At 41.0% G+C, this 22,661-nt stretch overlaps 2 protein-coding genes across 2 annotated transcripts in view; both read left to right on the top strand.

Annotated features, from left to right (window-relative positions):
• The first annotated feature begins 4,607 nt into the window (after nucleotides 1–4,607).
• Nucleotides 4,608–20,553, top strand: kiaa0232 (KIAA0232 ortholog). The gene is made up of 9 exons (XM_086165822.1): nucleotides 4,608–4,780; nucleotides 6,780–7,003; nucleotides 7,091–7,344; nucleotides 7,575–7,715; nucleotides 11,529–11,598; nucleotides 11,695–11,779; nucleotides 11,923–15,286; nucleotides 15,467–15,575; nucleotides 17,835–20,553. The coding sequence occupies exons 3-9, from the start codon at nucleotides 7,108–7,110 to the stop codon at nucleotides 17,849–17,851; spliced, it is 4,023 nt and encodes a 1,340-aa protein (XP_086021948.1). The 5' UTR covers nucleotides 4,608–4,780; nucleotides 6,780–7,003; nucleotides 7,091–7,107; the 3' UTR covers nucleotides 17,852–20,553.
• A 1,753-nt stretch (nucleotides 20,554–22,306) lies between these two features.
• Nucleotides 22,307–22,661, top strand: part of tbc1d14 (TBC1 domain family, member 14) — a 34,035-nt gene continuing 33,680 nt past the window's right edge. The window contains exon 1 of the mRNA XM_086165406.1: nucleotides 22,307–22,343. The gene's annotated coding sequence lies outside the window, so the exon portion shown is untranslated. The remainder of the gene's footprint in view (nucleotides 22,344–22,661) is intronic.

The raw sequence follows: 22,661 nt of genomic DNA, 5'->3' as shown, positions 1-22,661 counted from the left end.
CTTCCAGAAATCAAGCCTGGGTTTTGAGCCGACTCTAAGGACACAGTATTACATCCCATGAAATAATTTAAGTGTTATCAGATATTTATGTCTAGGCTAATCCCAGATTGTTTGAAAAGTCGAACTGATATTAATCATTGTAATCATTCAGAAATGCAAGACAGGTTAGAAATAATGTAAACTATTTTGAATAATCCATGCTTCTTGGATGGCAGTGACAAGTTCATTTCAGGCATGTGCGACATGAACACATGTTGCACAGGAGCACGTGCGAGACGATTAATCTCAAGCCAGGTGGAAAATGTTATGACTCCACAATTCCATTCCCCCTTCAGCCCGGACATGACAACAATGCCGCGGCTACTTATTCGTCACGAAGGGTCATGCAGCAGATAACTTTGATTTGATACAATTTGATAAAACTTTTTGAAAATTTCAAGTCAATATGCCTTCCAATTTTCCTAATAACAAACTTGTAATTCTAGTGGACATCCTGGTGTGTCTGCCTCAAAAGCCAGTGCCATTCCCCCAGCCCACGATTGGTTTATTTACGAATGCAGGAGATAAACTATAAAGTAGCAGTTGGTTAGAACAGATGTGATAGCAAACTCATTATAACCAGCATAATGGTTGTTCTTGAAGGGCCAGATTAACACAAAGAATGTAAAACAAAGAAGAAAAAAAAGAAAACCTATGTAATTCAGAATTAATTAAATGACACTTTATTATATTGTTAAATAAATTTCCGTATTTGTTATATATTCAACTTACAAATATTACATATGCATTTGTGTAAATGTAACAATAAATGTTCAGTTTGAAACCCACATTACTTGCATCAGTGTTCAAATCATTTCAGTAAAAAAAGAAAAATATTATAAGCAAGTTATAATATTACGCATAACTTCATTCAACTTTTTCTATCACAATCACAGAGGCAGAACCTGTGCACAATCAACATGTATGACGGAAGTAGCATTAAAAAAACAACATCAATGAAGTGAAATATTAGTATATAGTATATTAGTATATTATATAATATATTCTTTCATTTCCTTTCTTTTTTGTCTGAATTTATAATGAATTTGTGTTTGTTTGATCTCTCACTGTTTGAGTTATTTTGAGTTGCCTGATCAATAAAAATATAAAAAAAAACAACTTCTCTGTTCTAACACATGGTCAAGCTGGAGTCTACTCCAGCTGTCCAACATATAAGACCTACAACCGTTCACCCTCTCATTCACACACCCGGGCAATGAACCTTCAGCAGGTTTTTGGACAGCAGGAGGAAAGTAGATAAACCTGGAGGAAACCTGATCTGACACGGGGAGAACATGGAGACTCCACGCAGAGAGGCCCCCTGTTGGAATCTACCCACGGACCTTCTTGCGCCAAAGCAGAAGTGCAAACTGCTGTGTCTTTCTGCCACCAATAAAAATGTTATCTAAAATTAAAGAAATTGACATTTGCTTTATGTAGAAAAACAGAGAAACCAAAGCAAAAACACAAATAAGGACTATTTATCATCCTGCCATCTGTAAAGTCACTCTCATTCTTGTTATAATGTAACAATAATACTTCACTGTGATACCTGCCTAATACCAGGAAACCTGCATACTCTATCTCAAAGAGAAGGGGATTCCCCATGTTGTTAAAAATGATCATTAAATAGATGCATGTAATGTATGAGTTTATCAGAATCCTGCTGTCATACAGGCGACATAAAGTAAAGTAAGGTAAGTAAAGTGAGACTGCCTGTCCTGCCTGTCCTCCCCGGCAGACGCCACTTGCATTGCTCACCATCTTTAAAGTATGAGCATACTTGAGGCTGCATGAGGGCACCAGGGTGATGCAGTGAAATGTGAAGGCGCTGCATGTCTAACGTTATGCCACCCTTAACTCATAAGCACCACAAGACTTACCCCACTGACCCACCCTGGCTGAAAATAAACCTGCTTTGCCTCTGACACATCCACGACATGTAAATCAGGCCACTCTCACCTCACCCCCCCATCTCCTTAACCCTCCTCATGGGATTGCCGAGCATCTTTTGACCGTGCCATCTGCTCCAAATTGACTTTTTTTAATTTAAATGGACTAAATTAAAAGAAAAAAAAAGATGTCAGAGCCTGGCGCCGCTGCTAATCGTGATGTCTTCTGGCAGAAAGGAATTCCATTCCTGCAGCTGGGAGCATGGATGTTGACAGATAAGACAGAAACAGTCATGAGAAAAAATGCTACATCTCTGCTGTGTGAGATTTCGGCATATTATTTCAAAATTTAGTGGTGTGACTTAATAAAAGGGAAGTTTTGCAATATGAGTGCGTGTGTGTCTGCAAAGTGAAATGACAGTGTAAACCCGTAACTTCCTCATCGACCTGGTCTCTGTGTTGCAGGGAATCAATACTTTGTTTGCCCTACAGCCGCAGTGATCCCGATTTACATAAAGATTAACAGCAGAACTCAATATTACTCTGGTAACTAGCGCCTGGAGGACCCTGGACTTTGGTTACATTCCTGATATAACCAAAGACAACACATTAGATGCATGCACCCATTTTCAACTCCTCTCTTCTGTGTCTCCTCTGAAGCAGTAAATGATGACACTTGCATGTTGCCATTAAACTTGATGATAATTACATCTTGTGACACAACAGAGCAGGATGTGTGTGTGTGTGTGTGTGTGTGTGTGTGTGTGTGTGTGTGTGTATGTGTGTGTGTGTGTATGTGTGTGTGTGTGTGTGTGTGTGTGTTTGTGTTTTGATGGCGGGAGTCCAAACAGCTGGTTTATGGGCCATGACTCACAATATCTCAAGGGCCATAAACCCGTAGGTCAGATGAAGTGTGCCACAATAGACAGGGCACGGGGCAGATGGTTAGCCTAAATAACAAGAGCCACTCCCACCGACAGAAGTAATATTAGCACTGTGGGGGTGTAGATGTAAATGAAGAGGCTGGAAAAATTGACCGACTATGAAAAAATTGCCGAGAATAGGAAGTGGGGGGGGGGGGGGGAGCTAAATCATCCCCAGATGCACACAACACAGGAAAATACATTAAATACATTACGTATCGACAGATGACAGACTAGAAAAAACGCTGGGGAAAAAGTCAAGCACTTAAAAAGGCTAAAAATCCAGGGCTAAAACTAAGATCCAAAGGGAGAGCTGAGGAACTGGAGACTAGGGAGGGGTGTTGTAGTGGAGTTGCTGAGTTGGGGTGGGGGGGTCATCGTCACTGATGAAATATCAGTGGTGGAAATTATCTTCAAAGTGTTGCTATTATTATAGTTAAACAGGTCAATTAAGCACAGCACGGCGGTGCAGCGGTTCACACTTCTGCCTCACAGCACGAAGGACACTAGTTTGATTACGACAAGGGGACCTTTCTGTGTGGAGTATGCATCTTCTCCCTGTGTCTGCCTGGATTTCCTCTTGGTTCTCTAGTTTGCGCCACAAAAATATTTCAGTTGGTCCACTGAAGACTAAATTGACACGTTAATGGTTGTAGATCTCTATGTGTGGCCCAGTGACCGACCGGCATCTGCTACTGAACCCCGCCTCTCGTATGATGGCAGCTGGGATACGCTCTAGCCTATAAGCGGTATAGATAATGAATGCATGAATAATGAATGAAAAATGGTTAATCATGTTTGCTGTCGCATTATTTATCTCCACTCTCAACCATTATAGTTTTTTATCCACACCTCTGAAGTTCAGTCTCTGTGAGCCAGGAGCCCTCTATTGATAACTCTGATAAATATAACAAATTTACCATTTCCAAATAAAGTGGAATAATACAGTTGAAAGAAAAGAGGATGTCAAAAGCTCATCAATAAGAGGAAATTAAATTAATTTCTCACTTTGACAGGGACCTAATGGAAGACATTGAAGAAGTTACTTGTCTTTTCATTATTCTCACATTTATGAGTTTAATTTGAATAAGAGCAGGGTCGGGTGATCATCTGAATGGTTTTGACAGGGCATCATTAAGGCATGAAATACAAGGCATCTCTATGAATCTAATACTCTTGAGAGGCAGTGTAGCTATATTTAGCGCAGATAAAATAGATGACTTCACAAGTGCACTTGAAACCAACGCACAATTGCAGGGACATTTATTTTTATATTCTGTGCGCAATAAATAGATAATTGTAAAAGCCGAAAAAAAAATAGAGACAATGCCACAGCATTCATTTGGACTCTACTGGGTCTAAATGAATGTATAATCTGTTCGTTTACTGCAATGAACAATATTTCTGATCCCAAACTCTCTCCTCCTCTGTGCGTGTGTCTTAAATATCATCAATTTGATCTTTTCTTTTTAATCTTCGAACCTCGGCCACTCCAACATCCATCTTCAACTCCCGCCTCTGTGTACTGTGAGCACTAGTTTGGTTTCTGATGCAATACTCCGGCGGAGGTATCAACCCTCCGTTCGCAGGACGGCGGAGGTTAGCCCTGTTGCCTGGATACGAACGCGGGGGGTGGTGCATTATTGTGAATCCTGCTCTCTATGAAACTGGCTGTGGTTTGCGGACATTACGGCTCTAAGTTTCAAACGTCGCCAAGGAATACGCTTCCGCTCGAGTGAGCCGGAATGTTGCCAGTTTCCCCGACGCCGCCGGAGAGGCGCTAGACGTGAATACGCCGCCATTTCTGTCGGCGTCCATGATACGCGATGCTATCGCTGCGGATTCCTGAGCTTGATCTCGGAAAGGCAGCGGGAGGGAAATAGCCGCTCCTCTTTCGCAGCTCCTCTCCACTTCAGCCCACGTTAGGTAAGCAAAGAAGCTAACCAGCTTCGCGTTTGAGTTCACGCTATTTCGTCTTTATTCCCAAGTCAAGTCCCACTGGTGTTTGGTTGTATGACGATATGGCGCACATTTTGGGGGGGAAGCCTTACTGGAGCAGCTGCGCCTCCTCCCCCCTTGATCACAACAACAAGCGCAACGTTGGTTGATGACTTTCATTTTGAATTGCCCACTTTTTCAAAACGTGTTTATCACTTTTGAGAAGGTTCTGTGTCGTGTGTCAGACTCAAAGCAACGATTTGGCCTATCGTTAGCACGTTGCTCTATGCTCGCTAACTGTTGAGCTTTATTGCCAGTCTTCTTAAACAGTCTCAGGTCACCTGCCCGACAAAAACAAACTAACAGTCTTTGACACGGGCACGATTTGAAGTAATGACGTACACGGTGAAATGTGTCCGGTCTTTTCTCGATGTATCATCTACTAGTACTGTCAAAAATAACGACAAACTTTCCGATTTGGTGGAACGACCTGCTCTCGGCAGCTAGCTAAATCTGCTAATATAGCTTATGAGCTAACGTTAAAGGTCGGCGGTCCAGCTAACCTTGCCGTTTGGCTGCGCGGTGACGCTCGCCGGCGTCAAGCGACCGTAAACCAGATCTAAACAGACTGTCAACGATTCCCAAGTTATGGCGACAATATGGCCACTTATAAAGGTTGCATTTAATTATGAATGTTATAAATGGCTGTTATCTACGTCAACTGTTACATTTGATGTCCCATTAAAATGTGTCAAACACTGAATGGCTTACTCACAGTGGAAACACGTTGGTGGCGGAATGAAAAGGGCAAGAATAAGCATGGTTGCGCCTCGTTATTATGCGAAACAACGTCATTTCACCTCTTTCCGTATCAGTTTGGTCGCTTGGACGTATGACTAGGGGATTAAGTTGGTATGAGGCGAGCGCAGTGGGAAGCGAGCTGCCGGGGCTAATGTGCATAACGTTGCATGAACCACTATCGTAGATACTGGGCAGCCATATTTAGCAAACATCGATCGAGCTACTTTATCAAACTTATAAATCCGGCTTTACTTGAACGACCCCTTATTTTCTCAATAGGGGCGTTGTCCGCTGAATTGCTATGATTCAGTTAAGTTATTATTTTACATTCGTCCTTCTCGACGTCTCACGGGTAACGTTTTCTCACTGTGTACCAGGTTTGAGTGATGACCAGGCCAGCCAATCGCAACGGCTAAGCCTCCATTTGCTCCTCACGTCGGTCTCTTAATCCACCGAAACACATGCACTTGACAGCAGGCGTGTCTCTGATAGTTACCCTCTAAATTGGAATTTGCTTGTTGTTTTTTTGCCATATGTCATGGGCATATGTATTTGCTCTGCTCCCCAATTAAAAGTTTTGTCATTTGTTTTTGAGAAACAAAAGTACTGACCCCTGTAATATGATATTACTGTGTCTCATTAAGGTTTTTGTGAAGCAGATGGATAATTGGATGGATCATTTCCTGGTCATGTAGCTAACTTTTTACATTTTATTTTCATATTAAGTGCACGACTACAAATAAAGGCCTAAATAATTTGGCTGGCAGAGATGCTTTCACGTTAACGTAACATTTACGAAGTTAACCGTATATCTTGGTTAAACCTCTAGATTAGTGTGGAATGCAAAACTGGATAGTTGCACAAGGAAGTAACTGCTTTATCCACTTGGTTTGTGCTGTGTACTCAATTTAATTGCACTACATATTATAACACAGCCAATGTGAATCTGTAGCATTCTCCTAAAGAACATTTATCACTGTTCTAGATTCTAATTGCCAGTGAATTAATAGATGTAGTAAATTTGGGCCATTGTGACACCCGTCCTCAATTTTTCAACTCCAAGAAATGTAATTGTCTTTGATAAATGCACTGATATGCATTTTTGAACTATTCAGTTTGCTTTTTGTTGTTTGACTAATTTCTGTTGTCGAAACCAAGCCTTCACTGTTTGTGTGCTCTCTTTCAGGTGGTGAAGTAAGAAGTTGCTCCACAATGGACACCTCTGAGTGAGACGCAAACACTACGTGTGTTTTGCTCAGCAGCTGAGAACTATCAGCAGCGTAAGCCATGCCTGACGAGTAAAGTTTCCCATTTGCACAAAGCAATAAAAGAAAAGAGCATCCTACATGTCTCCTCATGTAGAAACCCTGCAGTACGCCCTGCTCGAGTGATTTCCCTCTCTGAGATAGGGTCAGCCTCATTCTCCTTTTTTACAATTGTCCCATCAGACGTCCCTACAGTAATAACCCACCACAATGCTATTTTACCTGCGAATAGCCACCACCTGAGGTCTAATGCGTCCAGTGAGCGCCGATTCAGACGGTCCTGCTCCTCCTGAAAGACTCTCTTGCCCCTACACCCTCTTGGGCCCCCTGCCTGTTTCAGAGATGTCCCTACTCCAGTCACTGGGTCCAGTACAAAGCTGGCTTGGCCAGGAGTTAGAGAAGTGCGGGATTGATGCCATGATTTACACCCGCTATGTCCTCAGCCTTCTCCTGCATGACAGCTATGACTACGACCTGCAGGAACAGGTTAGCTTCCACCTATTGATATTTTTCAATGTCAGATCAAAAAATGCGAAATTATTATTTATATTTGTTAATGATTTTTATGTCTGTGGGCTCTATTTAAGCAAGAGTTCTACTCAAAGTAATGATCATTAAATTGATTATTTTTGAAATGCATGAAATATTAAATATAAATGTGTGAAGAAGGGCACGTATAATGCACCTCTTTCCTTTCCCTGTACCTGTTTTAAAAGGAAAATGACATCTTTTTGGGCTGGGAGAAGGGAACGGGGAAGAAATGGGGCAAGAGTAAGAAGAAGGGAGGGACTGACCTGAGTCTTGAGGAGATGAAGAAACAAGCTGCTGTGCAATGCCTTCGCTCTGCATCTGATGAAGTAAGCAATGTTCAAAGATCTGTAACCCCTGTAATCTTTGTAATCAATTTCATCAGTGGAGTAATTCAACTTGGGCATGTTTTTGTTGTTGTCAAAAACACTTCCAAATGAGTCACACTCATTTTGAAATCATTGAGACAGGTAATTTTTTTTTGTTAACTGTATGACTTGCTTTCCACATCGCCCTTAATGATAACTAGTTGTGGGGTCTGACTCCCCAGCCAAGTGAGATTGCAAAAACAGTGTATGTTATTAATTTCAGTGAGCGTATTTCTCCCACCAGTTTGTATTTCATACAACTGACGCACTCCCCAGACAACACATTTGAATCACAGCATCTTATTCATTGTCAACTGAAAAAAAATCTACATGTTAAGTCCCAAGTTTCATTACATTGGTATTCTTTTACATGTACATGGATACTTTTAAAACGTAAACAATAGAAATGTTACAACATAAAAGCGTATTTAGCATGTTTAATTAAACATGTAAACGTGCTTATATTTTACTAAAATTATTGTAATCCATTCAGAGCCACTGTTTTGATGATCGGTATGTTGACATATAGTTGCATGCTTTATCAATAAATATATATATATATATCATTATATAATATATATCAAGACCAAACATTAATAATGTAACAGTTTGCCGTCTATTCACAAACCCCAAAGACAGTTCCACAACTTAAACATCTCACTTGCCATAGAATTATACAAAGTCATCCGACATGATTTATTTTGATGGATATGCAGTTTTGCTGTTTGCAATGTTTAAAGTCCCTTTTTTTTGTGAAATCCTTATCAGAAAAAGCGTCTATACCAACCGATTTTTAAATTGGAAGTATAAATTCACAGGACTCAATGTAAGTTTAGTGTTCTGTCGGCTTACCTTTCGTTATCGCTCAGCCTTTCTATTAATGACTGCCCAGCACATACCAAACAGCAAAAGAAAGCAATTTCCAATTGACCGTTTGACCTTGAGCCTTCTCATTGAATTATAGTTTCATTTAGACAGATTAGAGTTTTCCTTTCATAATTGTGTAGTGACTAGATCCTTGTCCAGGATCATTAAGTTCCAAGTGTGTTCAGACCTGCACTTAGAGCTGTCAATTTGTGATCTTCTCACCTTCTCTCTCTAGGGCTCACTATATTGAGCCCTATATTCACTATATTCTCTCTCCAGGGCTCACTATATTGCTAGTTGGAAACAGGGCCGATGTCATTAACACATCGGTTTTATTTAAACAAATGTATTTGTATTGTAACTACACTCAGCACTGCTTTGCCACTATCAAAAAGATGAACTGGAGTTCTTTTTCTAATACCACCGACACCAAATAAAATGTTATTGACGAACAGCATCCTAATTTCCCACCTTAAATATATGTATGTGTATATATATATCCTTTGTAAAAATATGAAATTGAGATCCCAAGTGCTCCCTAGTTTCTATGCTAAATGATGTGCCAGACATCCCTAAACCCACATATTGCATGTATAGTGCTACTCCACTGTGTGACGCTTCTTATATAAATCCGAGTCCTCATTGAGGTGTCCACTGGTCTTAAAGTTATAACTTACCCTAAAGCCTTGTCAACTCTTACATCACCAATCATCATGTCATTTTCTGATGCCATCTTTGTTTACATTATTTTTTTACAATTTTCCAAGTGGGACAGAAGCATTACAAAAAAAAGCCTAGGTCTCTGTATTTTACAACTAGATCCTTCTGATAAGTACTATTTCTTGTAACGCAGATCTACAAATGAGAACCTGTTTTAAGTTGGTTGTTTTGCTTGGAACTGGAAGTCATTTAAGGGGGTTCCCCTTGTGTGCTTCACTTTTCTAAACAGAAGTGATTAGGCTTGCTCACTTGCTTCCCCTATCACATGACTGTCTTAAGCTATGAATATGAAGCCTTAAGTAGGCACTTTGTTTGCCTGAGTCTGTAGTTGTCAGGAATTTACTGTATTGTATCTTTTGTAACTCCTTAAGGTGCAGCCATCAATTACATGAAGCATGGTGAAGTTAAACAGACATTGGGCTTCCATGCTGATCTTCATGACCTAGCATTAAATAAGCATTTGATGATGAAGCATTGTCACCTTGCATCATGAAGTGAGCACACACTCGAGTTTTCTTTTTTAGGAGATAGCATATTAAGATGTGTTCAGTTGTTCCCTGACATAAAGCAGCGTTCCCTAGCCTCTATAGCTTGACCCTCAAGTGAAAGCCATTTCCATGCAAACATACATTTCAAGCATTACTTTCATTCCATATCCATGTGATGGTGAAAAGCTGTCGAGCTGTCTAATGACATTTAAGTCAGTGGCCAGCACAAGTAAGCAATGTGTACCGTAGCAGATAATGACACAACATAAAGCTGGCGGGTAGGAAGGGACTGTGAGCAGAGAGGCAGAGTGAGAGAGCTCCTCTCTTGGGACTGGACTCTGTCTATTTTTCAACCTGCACACACACTACACAGGATTGCAGCACAGTCAGTTGGCTGTCAGCTGACCGGCATTAGCACAATGATGTACAAGGAAACAAAGGACAGAAAAAAAACTTGCTTTGCTTTTCATGAGGGGGAATGGTAAAGAATACTTTTTGTTACCACGAAGATTGAAATTAATTGCTGCTGTGTTGTTTCTCAGTGGAAGCAATCTGTTAAAGTGATTGACTGCATTTGTTCTCTGAAGCAACAGTTTTTGGCCTATTTTGAGGCCATTTTGCTATATTTTGTGAACTCACATGACTGTCTGAGTTAATGTACAACAAAAGGCTGAATCATAGGTTATAGCATTAGAGAGCACTTATCTGTTTTCAATCCGTTGTTCATGCGGTTTCATTTTTTTCCTGTAAGGATTTCTTATCCGCAGCTAAATATAGTGCAGTCATCTCCAAGTGTGCCGAAGCTCAGACATGTCAGCTGGCTTGATGTTGTCTAACTCTGTACCTTTTATTTATTTCATTTGGGTCATTATAGAGGTCATACATCCGAATACCCAATTATTTCATATCGGCCTTACTTCAGACTATAATATTTGTATATTTAAACACATCGCATACTTATTGAACAAAAATAGACATTAAAAAAAGCTAATGTGAAGTGCTGTTTGATTAAGTTTACGCATTGATTCTATTACTTGGACTTTGGTTTTAGAGTGCACACCCAGTTATTTTTCTTGTCCCACATTTGGATTACGGTCGTCCAACGCTGCAGTGTTAAACTGTCCGGCCAGTCTTGTATGTTGGTGTTGGAAGATGTTGTAAGCTAAGTGTGTTCTCTTGGTTGTATAAAAAGTTCAATGTACTTTCAGTGGGCGCAGTGAACAAATTATCTGCAAAGGAGAATGTTGTTATAACAAATGTAATTAAGTAGAAGAAAGGTCTGTTTTTTTTTTTTTTTTGTTTGTTTTGTTTTTTGTCAGATGATCTAGCATGATAACCATTGATCTTGTTATTGTAGTAACAACAATACTGCATCTGACACAGTTTAATTCCCCCATGGATGTTCTGTCATTATCAAATTGTTGACAGGAAAAAAAAACCCTAACTGTTTTAACAGTATTTTAGACATTACTGCACAAAAATCCAACGGTTCTCACAGCATTTTGGTGCAATTTCTAAACATCTTAAATATTTTGTGTTAGCACAATACACAGGAATGTGTCTGATATGTAGTAGTCCTCTGTTTGAAAAAATGGTTTGTAATGGTTTACGGCTCATAAAGCCTCTTCATTCCTCTTGCTTTGACTTAGACCAACTTCTCAGTATACTTTTGAATAACTTTTTCTTTTTCCATTTGCAGAACTCTGGGATCGAGAGCTTGGTTGAGGAGCTTTGCTCTAAGCTTAGAGACATTCAAAATAAACAGAAAGGTTTGTTCTATTCTTTTCATTATTCCTGATAGACTATACTAAATAACATTAATTCACATCACGTTAATGATATTGAACATTCTGTGTGATCTACAGAGGAAAAACAGATTCCAAAGAAATCTGATGGCTCCCAGTCTCCAGAGCGAGTTGAGTCCCCTTCTTCAAAGGACCAGGTGGAAATGTAAGTAACTTCATAGGTATGATTTGGTTCAGTAATTTTTGTGTTCAAGAAAAGCATCGGCAAAACACTTTCTTTTCTATTTATGACACTCTTCCATGAATGTCATTTAATACAGTTCCTTTTACTGTCTTTGATGACTTTAGGTATTATGAAGCTTTTCCTCCTTTGTCCAAGAAACCTGTTTGTCTCCAAGAGATCATGACCGTGTGGAACCAGGCTAAAGCTTGTGCCTACTCTAGTTCATCATCCTCTGCTGCCCCGCAGACCAGCACTGACACTTCTTCCCCTAAAGATTGCAACAGTGAGTGTGAGGCTGCAAAGGAGCGAAACACCGAGGCATACGGTACCATCCCTACTGTGACCAACGAGAGAGGCCCGCAACGAAGAACCAAGAAGGAGAAAGAAAATCAATACCATGGTAGTCTAGTCGCTGAAGAAAAGTCCAAGAGACAGACAAGACATAGGTCTGAGGGCAAACACCGTCCCCGATCCTGGTCGTCTGGCTCAAGTGAAGGGGGCTCAAGCTCAAGTGGGAACCAGGGTGACTCAAAGACATCCAGAAGCAAAGCTGTTAGAATAAGGCACAAATCCAGGGAGGTGGGTAAAAATAAGCGAATACGCAACAGTGGACAGGTAAAGTTACAGGTGAAGGTTATCGATAAAGAGGAGCGCAGAAACTTTGGAGGAAGCGGTAGCAGTGCCACAGGAGGCACTGGAAAACCATCACAGCTTTACAAAAAGAGTAAGAGATCGCTGAAGGAGATTTGTAAAGACCCTGGCTGGGCAGAAGCAAAAGAGATCGCAGTTGAGACTAGAAAAAACAAGGAGTACATGGAGGAGCCACTTTGGTATACTGAGCCCATCACAGAGTATTTTGTACCTTTCAGCAGCAGACAAAGCAAGCTGGAAACAAAATATCGAAGCAAGATGAATTCTCCCGATTGCTTTGCCTTGTCAGCAGACATGGGGAGGCTGCCTGAGAGAATCCAGGGAATCTGCATAGCTAATGAGAGCTACCAGAGAACATACCTTGCAGCAGGCTCATTTGTGGATGGTCACTTTGTGGAAGGGCCCAGCGAAGCAGAAGATAGAACTGCTGAACTCACTGGGACTTTAGACTGCCCTCAGCCAGAGGATAGTAGAGATTTAGATGACGAGCATCTGTGCGAATTCACTCACTTCTATGAAGTTGATATTTATCAATCCATATTGGATACTAGTGCCTCAGACTCATTACAAGAGAGTCGAATCTTAAGCATGATTCGACAGAAAAGCAAAGAGCAAAGAGACGTTGAGGCAGAATGTTTAGTGTTAGATGGCCTTGAGCAGCAAGGGAAAAGTGCAATAAGGGCAGACTCACAGGAAGCTTCGGGATCTGTTGGGTTCTTAATGGAAGATCTTGAAAACATGGCCCAAGTCTGGGGATGTTATTCACCATCTACTTCAGAAGATATAGATGGTGAAAGCTTCATAGGAGAATCTCCCATTCGGCTCTCCCCCCTCCTTGATAGTGTTTCATTCACCCTAAGCAATCTATCTGGACATGTGGAGGAGCCACAAGTTCCTGAAGCCACCAGTGAACCATCTGGTTTGAACTCATCCTGCTTCTCTCTTTTTGAGCTGCAGTATGACAGCCCCACTTTTCCCTTTCCCCGCGACTCACTCACTGTTGGTCAAGAAAATACAGATTCGAGTAGCTGTCTCGACCCACATTCTAATAAACAGTCTCGTTTGCTAATATGGACCAAAAATAGTGCCTTTGATGAAACTGAACACTGTTCTAACCTTTCAACGCGAACATGCAGTCCATGGTCACATTCGGAGGAGACTCGTTCAGACAATGAGCAGGGGAATATTCAGATCGAGGAAGCTGCTCTGATTGACACTGAAGAAATTGATTGTATCATCCCTCCTCTCTCTAGTACATATATCGAAGATGAAATCTTGGATTTCTTGCAAGAAGACTCACAAAACAATTGTGAGGAGGTCAATATTAGCACAGCAAACAATCAAACCTTCACCAAAAAGTCTAAATTAGAGTCCATTTGTGGAATAGCATTGGAAGAGGACGAAAGTAAACAATATAGTACTGGCGTGTTTTTGGACAACACAAACCAACAGAGTGATGAGTATAGCTCAGGGATAATAAAAGACATATGGTCTGCAATCGGAGATGGCAAAAAGTTAGCGTCAAGGCCAGCGACGGAAAAACCAAGTGACGGGGTATTCTCTGACGACACGGGCAGTTACTGTGGCAGCTGTCTGGAGGTGCAAGCAAAAGGAGTTCCAATTCAAGGGCCTCAGAAAAAAGCAGTGCAGCGGTCCGAGTATCATCTCTGGGAAGGCAAGAACGAAGAACAGGACATAGCCAAAAACAAACTCTGCAAGGTAGATGGTGCCGGGGATTACATGACTCCGTCCAAGCCCTGGGACTTGAATCCTGATAAGGAAAGTACATCTTTCATCCTTGGAGGGGTGTATGGCGAGTTAAAGAAACTAAGTGGTGATAAGAACTGGGCTGTAGTCCCGCCAAGTGAAACCCAAGATAGCCTGTTACAGTCTGCAGCTGCTGCTACATCTGTTTCGAGCTCAGACATGCTTACCATCACTGGTACAGATGTCTTCATGAACACAAGCAGCTGCTTTGCTCCTGGGCACCGGCCCCTGTGGAGGCCTCTTGTGTCTTTTGGGCAGAGCGGGCATGCTATCAGAGGAGGTGGAGATGGATTGAACAAGGGATTTTCTTTTATCTTCCATGAAGATTTGCTTGGATCGTATGGAGGTTTGCGTGGGGAGGAGCAAGGTTTAGAATGCCCGTTTGCATCCTTCAACCTGAACAATCCCTTCTCTCAAGTCCTCCATGTTGAGTGTTCGTTTGAGCCTGAGGACATGGCTTCTTTTAGTCCAGGGTTTAAGCCCAAATCTATTCTTTGCTCAGACTCAGACAATGAAGCCTTCCGCCCAAGAATATACGGCATCAACCGAACTCAGTACAGGGCCATCCGCATCTCCCCCAGGACTCATTTTCGACCAATATCGGCCTCGGAGTTGTCCCCTGGTGGAGTGAGTGATTCAGAGGCTGAGACGGACAAAGAAGAGATGTGTTTTCCCGTCCTGGCGCCGGTGGATGTCTTTGATGATCCTCAGGCGGACCTCAAACCTCTGGAGGAGGATGCTGAATGTGAAGGCCCTTATTACGGGAAGTCAGAACTGGAATCTGGTAAATTCTTACCCAGATTAAAGAAGTCTGGCATGGAGAAGAGTGCCCAGACCTCTCTAGATTCACAGGAGGGGTCCAATGCCCTCCTGCCGATCGCTGAGCAAGAGATATGTTTAGACTGCCAAACAGCAGCAGCTGTATCAACTGCAGGTGGACAAATGGACATCTCAGTTGGCACAATTCAAGAAGAAACGTCTTCAGGAGAAAAGGAGACCCGCTTATGTGCATCAGCAGGTCAAATCCCCAGCTATGGGATTGCTTATGACTTTGTTGAAGATGTGCCAGAGGTGAGGAATTAAGTGTTTTTTTCTCTCTCTTAGTAGAGGTGTTCTACAATGAATTTACCACACACTGATATTATAGCTTAACATTTGCTACATTTTGGATACTGCAATCAAACAAACCAAAAACTATATTTTGCTGTTAACTACTTTACTTTCATACATGTGTCTCATTCTCTTGTTTAGTTCTCTCTGTTAAATATAAGTGGACAAGGAGGAAGTGGCAACCAGCAAGATGAGCGCTGGTGGCAGAACACACTCTGTTCCCCTATTTTCCCTGGATCCCAGTGTACAGGTAAAACTATTTTTTTTACATTGTTACCTCCTTACCACCTTTACTGACTCATAATTTTTTTTATTGAATTAAATTAATTAAAGGGCTGCTTTAGCCTCTATGTGGCTTACTAATTTCAAGTGCATCTTGTTTATTCAATTGTGTCAGTCAATAAAATTTTCAATCTCTTATCACTATGGGGTGCATTTCGGGCTGAACTGAAGCTACCACTGTCATACTACGCCGACACAAGGATTTTCACCAGAAGGCATTCCCTGTGAAATAAATAAGTGACTTTTTTTATCAGCAAACATCAACACCACTAAATGAACCTAGGATGATGAAACCATCATAGCTGACATGCAAACACCAAATTGAAAGAGTCCACTGAAGACACCCAACATTACAGAGCAGAAGAAGAGTCAAGTATCCACAAGTGTCATGTGAAAAGGCATGAATGAGACAAATGTGTGGCTACAGCAACTGAAGCCAACAGAAATAAAATTTAATGTACTCTGGCTCACAATTGTTAAATTGTTAACTTCGATCCAGCATTGTTGACCTGGTTGGATTTTGTCGTCCACGGGGTTGGAATTCTCAGGAATTCTTTGCTACACCTCGGTTTGTGTTCAAGATTTTAAACTTTTCTTGTAAACAATACCAACAAAGTATGTTCAGTTTTATTCTTCCGTCTGGGACAGAGGCCCAGACTTCCCTCTCCCCAGACACTTTGTCCAGCTCTTTTTGGGGAATCCCAGCCCATTCCCAGGCCAGCCGAAAGGCATAGTCCCTCCAGTGTATCCGGGGTCTTCCTCCTGGTTTGACGTACTTCACCAGGGAGGCTTCCAGAAGGCATCCTGACCAGATGCTTAAGCCACTTCATCTGACTCCTTTCGGTGCGGAGGAGCAGCCGCTCTACTCTGAGCTCACTGTCGTTGCTTATATGAGCATCGAAGTCCCCCAGCTGGAGCGCTCTCCCCAAGTGTCTAACCGATCTCAATGAGACTGGTCCAGAGCGCAAGCTGTGCATCAAGGCGTGCCTGACTTTTATCTAGCCAGCGCTGCTCAAGCTCCTTCCTTGCCAGAGAGGTGACGTTCCACTTCCTTAGAGCCCACTTCTTTTGCCGAGGATTGGACCACCAACGCCCCTGCCTTTGGCCACCACCCAGTTCACACTGCACTCCCCTTGGCCCCTGTTCCAGGTTGTAAACCCATGGGAAAGGGGACCCATGTTGTCTCTTTGTCCTTTTTCTGGCCAGGCCTCATGGGTACAGATCCAGCCACCAAGCGCTTGCCATCGAGTACAGATCGAGCCCAACCTCTGGGTCTGGCTTTAGTAGGGTCCATTGTGACCTGTGTCTGAGGGAGAAAAACTAGATCCGTTGTTGTTGACCTTCTGAATATCCCTGGGTCACTCACCCAGGATCCCTTTGCCTTGGGTTATCCTATCAGACCCCAAAACCGAACTTTTAGAATCACTGGGACACCCAAAGACCTCCATCATAATAAGTTGGTGGCTCGAGCGGGTGATCTCTTTTATTATCTTCTTTTTAAGTTCTCTGTTACATATGGATTTTATATTCATCTAATTTTTGGTAAGGCATTTCTTCGTTTAAAAATAAAAAAGTTTTGGATCACTAACTGGATGATATTGTGGATAAATGGTCTGATATTGTATTCTCCTGCATAATTCATCCATACATGAAATAGGTTTATGACTTGGGTGTATTCTGAAGCAGCTGGTCTCAGCATTGCCATTGAAGATATCCCCATTCCCACTGGGGACTGTTGGAGTCACTTCATTCACTAGCATTTCTGCTCATTCCTTCCATGTTTTCTCTCTACTTTGAAGGCCTATGAGTTACACTTTGCATGTAAAGCACTGTTGTTAGCTACTTAACCAGAAGTAGCATTTTTCCTGTGTGAAAGAAAAGTGGACTAGACTGATATTATCGATTCATGTAAGGCTTTATATTTACATTATGCATCGGAATTCTTCTATAATTCCGTGCCTTTGATATATATTTGAAACACACAGTGAATTTGGTTAAATATTTGCAAGCTATCAACCTTTTTGTGACAACCACAACACACTTCTAGTGTCAGAAAATTGACAGTGAAATTGTCATTATTAAGAGAAGTTTTGAAAGTTGCGCAATTGAGTCTGTTGATTTGTAGGAGTATACAATGCAACTTGCTGCCTACAGTCAGGCGTGGTGTTCCTCCTTTCCCCTCTGCTTGGAGCAGTGTAACCTATTAATCTGCATTTTTTTCCTCCAGGGAGCAGCAACATTTGAATACTCCATATTAGCTGAGAACTCCTGTTCACAAGAGGAAAGGTGGACCTCTACCAGCAAAGATCCAGGGTCATCTCAGAGCTTGAAGTCCTAATGTAGGCTTATTTCCTGAGATACCCCTGCAACCCTCCACCCCCCCCCCCCCACCCACACACACCATCTGCTGGTTTTCATTTACTAACTTAACTCTTATGTAATCAAAGATCAGATCAACAAAGTGAGTGAAAATAGGAAAATTTAAAAATATGTTCTGTCTTTGAGTGATGCCATGTGTGGAGATACATTTAAGGCATTTAAGAATCTGTTTCAGAAGATTCTTCTGTACACTGGTCCTCCTTCAGTTCGCACAGTTAGCAATTTAGATATGATGTTTTGTTCTATCATTGTCAGTTTTGTTCCCATTGTTTTGCTTTTGAACTAGGATTCAGGTAGTTGGTGGTGTCTGAATGGTTGTGCATGTATGTTTCTCCAGCCAGTCTCACTCCTCTTTTTCTAGTTAAATCTAATGTGTGAAACAACTACAATCGCATCCTCCATTTACCATCTTGTGTTCAGAGAGACAATATAGGGATGTTAATTTTTGAGCTCTGTAAGAATGCGAGTTTAATTTGAAATTAATTTTAAAGCAAAAGTAGTTTGTTTGACTGGCTTTCTGAAAGAGAAGTAGTGAATGCTTACAGCTTTTGTCAAGCTATCTATAAATTCCTCATGAATGAGAAGTTATCATAAATGAGTCTGATTTTTCAATGGTGATAGTCTTTCAAAAGCTAGTAGTAGACTATAGTATGGTTTTTCAAGGCTAAAGTGAAAATAAATAAAACAGGAAATCACTATCATAATATTAATCTACTAAACATGCAATTCTGTAAAAGAACTGGGGTGTTTTGGGAGAAAGCACCCTTATGAAAAAAAAAAAAAAAAACATGTCAACAGCCATTTTTGCAGACAACTTTTACAACCCAAACCAAGTTTGATTTTTGTAAATTCTATGGTACAGACTATTGGTGCTATAACTATGTTGAAAACTCTTTTCAAGCAGCAATTCCATCATATGGCTGGGAAAAGTAGATTATCTTGCCTATTTTTCTTTAATTTATTTTTTTGTAGCCAAACAGCCAGATTTTTTTTTTCCGCTGAATTTGTGAAAATATTTTTCTTCCCTGATAACTATTCATGCTTAATGTGGCTTGGTTTTTATTTTAAAGTAACCATTTTAGTTTTCAGGCCTATAACAGCCGAAGCAGAAATATTTCAGGTATTCAAATCTTATGTTTCAACACATCCTTTCAGGTCATTGTTCCCAGACAGAAAGGACAAGATCACAATTTACTGATGGTCAAATTGTCTGCACTACAGCTAAAACATAGCAAAACAAGTGTAGAGGGTGAAACCAAAAATATGGTATCATTTTTATCACCGGGTACAAATGCTTGTGTTTCCATATGAGGTGTGTTTTATTTTTTCTTTTTTTCTTTTTGGTTTACACTATATCTGGTTGAAGTACTGAGCAAGTCTCACTGTGTGTGCGTGTCTGTATGCGTGTTTGCGTGGGTGTGTGTTCACGTGCGTGTGTGAACTCTGAACTGGTGAAACCGCTGGTTCAGAATGAGTGTATTAGATCTTAAACTCAGAAATGTGAATGTATGTAGTCACATTCATTCATTAAAAAAAAAAGAAAAAAAAACAATAACATTGTTTTTGTCCCATATTTGAAATGGCCTGAGCAATTAGGAAAACAACTTCAGGTGCAGTTTGCTGACCCTTCTTGTGACCTGTGTATAGATTTAATTGAGTTAAAGCATTTGCATGTAAATCCATTGTTCTTGTTTCTGCGTGTGTTTCACAGTTCCAGCAGCCCATCGTTTCCCATTCAAATTTTCTTTCAAGCAGGTTCGGAGGGCAGTAGTAGTGGGACATATCTGTCAGATCATTAATGAAACTAAGCACAGATAATTTAAAAACTTATCGCTCCATCACTGGGGACCCTACATGTTAACAAGTGCAGGATGTGGCTTGTAAAATGGCTTCCTCATTTGGAAATGCAAAGCCTGTAAAGGGCCCTGGGTATGGTCAGACCAATGCCATTTTCAAAGACAGCCTCCCGCCCCACGAGAGCGAGAATATTTAAAAAAAAAAAAAAAAAAAAAAAAAAAAAAAAGGCTGAACAAGAAGGAAAGGCACTTCAACATCAGGGCCTTGTCACCATTCTTTGACAGTCATCAAACGCTCAGGAATTTTTTAATGCAAGCATTCTGCTAAACGTATACTCCTAACAGGCAGTGCATTAACGTGAATTATTTCGATTATAGAGCAGAAATTGAAATTGTTTCCAAAACAGAAATAACTGATATTTAGAGCTATGGTTTTTGTGCAAAAAACAAACAAAAAAATGATTAAGCCATTGTAGAATGCATAAGCAATGCGGAGGGGTACTCAAGAGCTGGAGTCCTATGCAAAAACCTTGGCGCATGTAAATTTTCATGAGTGTGTGGAGAAAATTTGTTCATGTAATTTTGTGTGTTGCATTACTTTTGAACAAGGGGACAACTGAGTTAGAGAAAAATAAAATAAAAAATTATATAAATACACACACACACACACATATTGTGTATATATATATATATATATATATGTGTGTGTGTGTGGGTGTGTGTATATATATATATATATATATATATATAAATACACACACACATACAAACCATGGAATGTTTGAAAATGGAGCATGTAAACCTCACATTCTCTTCAGATTTGAAACATTTTGGTTTAAAGGAGGAAAAAAAAAGTGAAGTTAAATCACAGATTGAAAGGATGCTGTGTGTGCTTTGCTAACTGAATGGCTAACTGTACTCAACCTTTTGAGTTTTAATCCATCAATGTTTGGACATTTTGGTCTGTCCTTTTCTCTTGTGAGATGTCCAAAGGACATAACACATCATTGTCCTCACTGAGATAGCTGTCCCAGCTTGTCGGTGTGAGAAAGAATGTGTACGAGAATTCAAAATATAATAAGCACTTAATGGGAGTTGGTAAGAACACATTACCTTTCTCTGTTCTACTCTTTCATTCTAAAAACTGCTGGGAAGGGGGACGAAACCGACGTATGACGATAACCCATGGGCAGTGAGGGCCATGTGATTATAATTTATTTTCTAATTCTTTGGAACGACACTGACACGGGTTGAGTTTTTGATTGTGGTCTGAAGAACTAATTCCAGCACTGAAAACTTACTCCTCCACACCTTCACATTTCCTGCCTCTGCATCCCCCGACTGCCCCGATTTGTCCCAAAGTAGCTGTGTTGTTCTGATTTCATGTACACCCCGAGTAAATTATTTTGTTTCATTGTGGTTTTTTCTTAACATCTAATAAAGGAATAAACCAAACACAAGCTGGTGATCTTATTTTTCCCTTCCTTCCTTTTTGCGTTTAGATTCATAACCTCGTTTAGACACAAGAGGGCATTGTGGTCAATGATTACAATTCCTACAGCCGTATTAGACAGAATTTGATCAACTTATTACAGTTGAATGTCAGTCGTATTTGATTCACACTTAAGTGAAATATTGCTTGGGTTTCTTCATCTTCTGCACTGTGATATGTGTGTGGTTTTGCACAGATTACAGGCAAGTGAGGATTCACATTTCAATCTCCAATCAGTTTACTTCAGACAGTTACCTCTACCTGAAGAGGCCATACAAAAATAATGAAAAACTGCTGATGCTGTGGTCAGGGTCTTGGAGTTTGGTTGAGCCTACCCCTGTTGCAACTGCGTGAGAGGCAAGCTTATCCTTGATCAGTCGCCAATGGATCACAGAGCTGCATATACACAACATACAACCTTCACTTGTTCACATCTCTGGGCAGTTTAGGGTCTCCTACTAACCTCCTGCATGTGTTTGGACTGAGGGAGAAAACCCACACAGAAGCGGGGAGAACATGCAACTTCCACACAGAAAGGCCCCCCATGTGAATCAAACAAGGGGTAGAAGTGCTAGCCACTGTGCTGCCCTCTATATATTTTAAAAAAAAAAATTATGTACCACCTGCTCTCTTTGGGTCACCATGGCAGATCACCTGTCTCCGCCCCCTCCCTAACACCACCTGACGCTATTGTCCTCTGAAGCTGCATCCATAAATCTCTTCTTGACAGGTCCGACCTCAGCATCATCTCCACCCCTCCTGTGTTACATATTCAAAGCATCTCCAAAACTTGCTGTTCCTCTGATGTACTAATTTCTGAATCTTTCCATCCACCCCAAAGAGAATCTAAATATTAATATATGTAAGTATGCATGTAATAAGTTTCTTGGAGACCCGCCTTTGCCTAAACGTGAGCCGTCAGGTAGTCTTAAGTTTTGTGCTCGATTATTAATGCCTGAAGCTCAAGACAGGTGAATCCATCCAAATCAACGTTCATCACTCGACTGCACCTCGCCAGGCCGCTCGGCGCAAGTTTCTTTTAAAATGGCGGCGGAAACCCTACGGACAGGTATGACACAGTAGTAGTAGTGATAATAACACAGACTAAACTTAGGGAATGTAATCCTCGTGACGCAAGTGAAGAGTTTCCCCGTCAACTTCACGACCGCAGGAGGTTAAAACATGAAAAACTAGAAAAGCCCCACGCTGTGTTCATGGTTTGGGTTCGCGTTCACTTGAGGAAACGCCGGTAAATTACTTTGACGTCCGGTTTGAGGAGCCGTTAGCGTTCACAATTAGCCCCCCTGTTTTCAAGTTAAATTCGTGCGTTCAGACTGCCAGTGACTACACCCCAGTTTTTTTTTTTGTTTTTTTTTTTTAAATCAAA

This window comes from Fistularia commersonii, chromosome 19 (genome assembly GCF_037954325.1).
Source record: "Fistularia commersonii isolate RoL2024-O1a breed Wild chromosome 19, RoL_Fcom_v1.0, whole genome shotgun sequence".
NCBI classification, from domain to species: Eukaryota; Metazoa; Chordata; class Actinopteri; order Syngnathiformes; family Fistulariidae; genus Fistularia; species Fistularia commersonii.
The sequence above is the reverse complement of the archived record's forward strand: the minus strand, read 5'-3'. Positions and strand labels throughout refer to the sequence as shown.

What these genes read in the sequence shown, in the direction of transcription:
- kiaa0232 (XM_086165822.1), top strand. Translation starts at nt 7,108, where the DNA reads ATGCGTCCAGTGAGCGCCGATTCAGACGGTCCTGCTCCTCCTGAAAGA. An exon ending in ACTACGACCTGCAGGAACAG is followed by an intron (nt 7,345 to 7,574) that starts GTTAGCTTCCAC and finishes CTGTTTTAAAAG; the next exon opens with GAAAATGACATCTTTTTGGG. An exon ending in CATTCAAAATAAACAGAAAG is followed by an intron (nt 11,599 to 11,694) that starts GTTTGTTCTATT and finishes TGTGATCTACAG; the next exon opens with AGGAAAAACAGATTCCAAAG.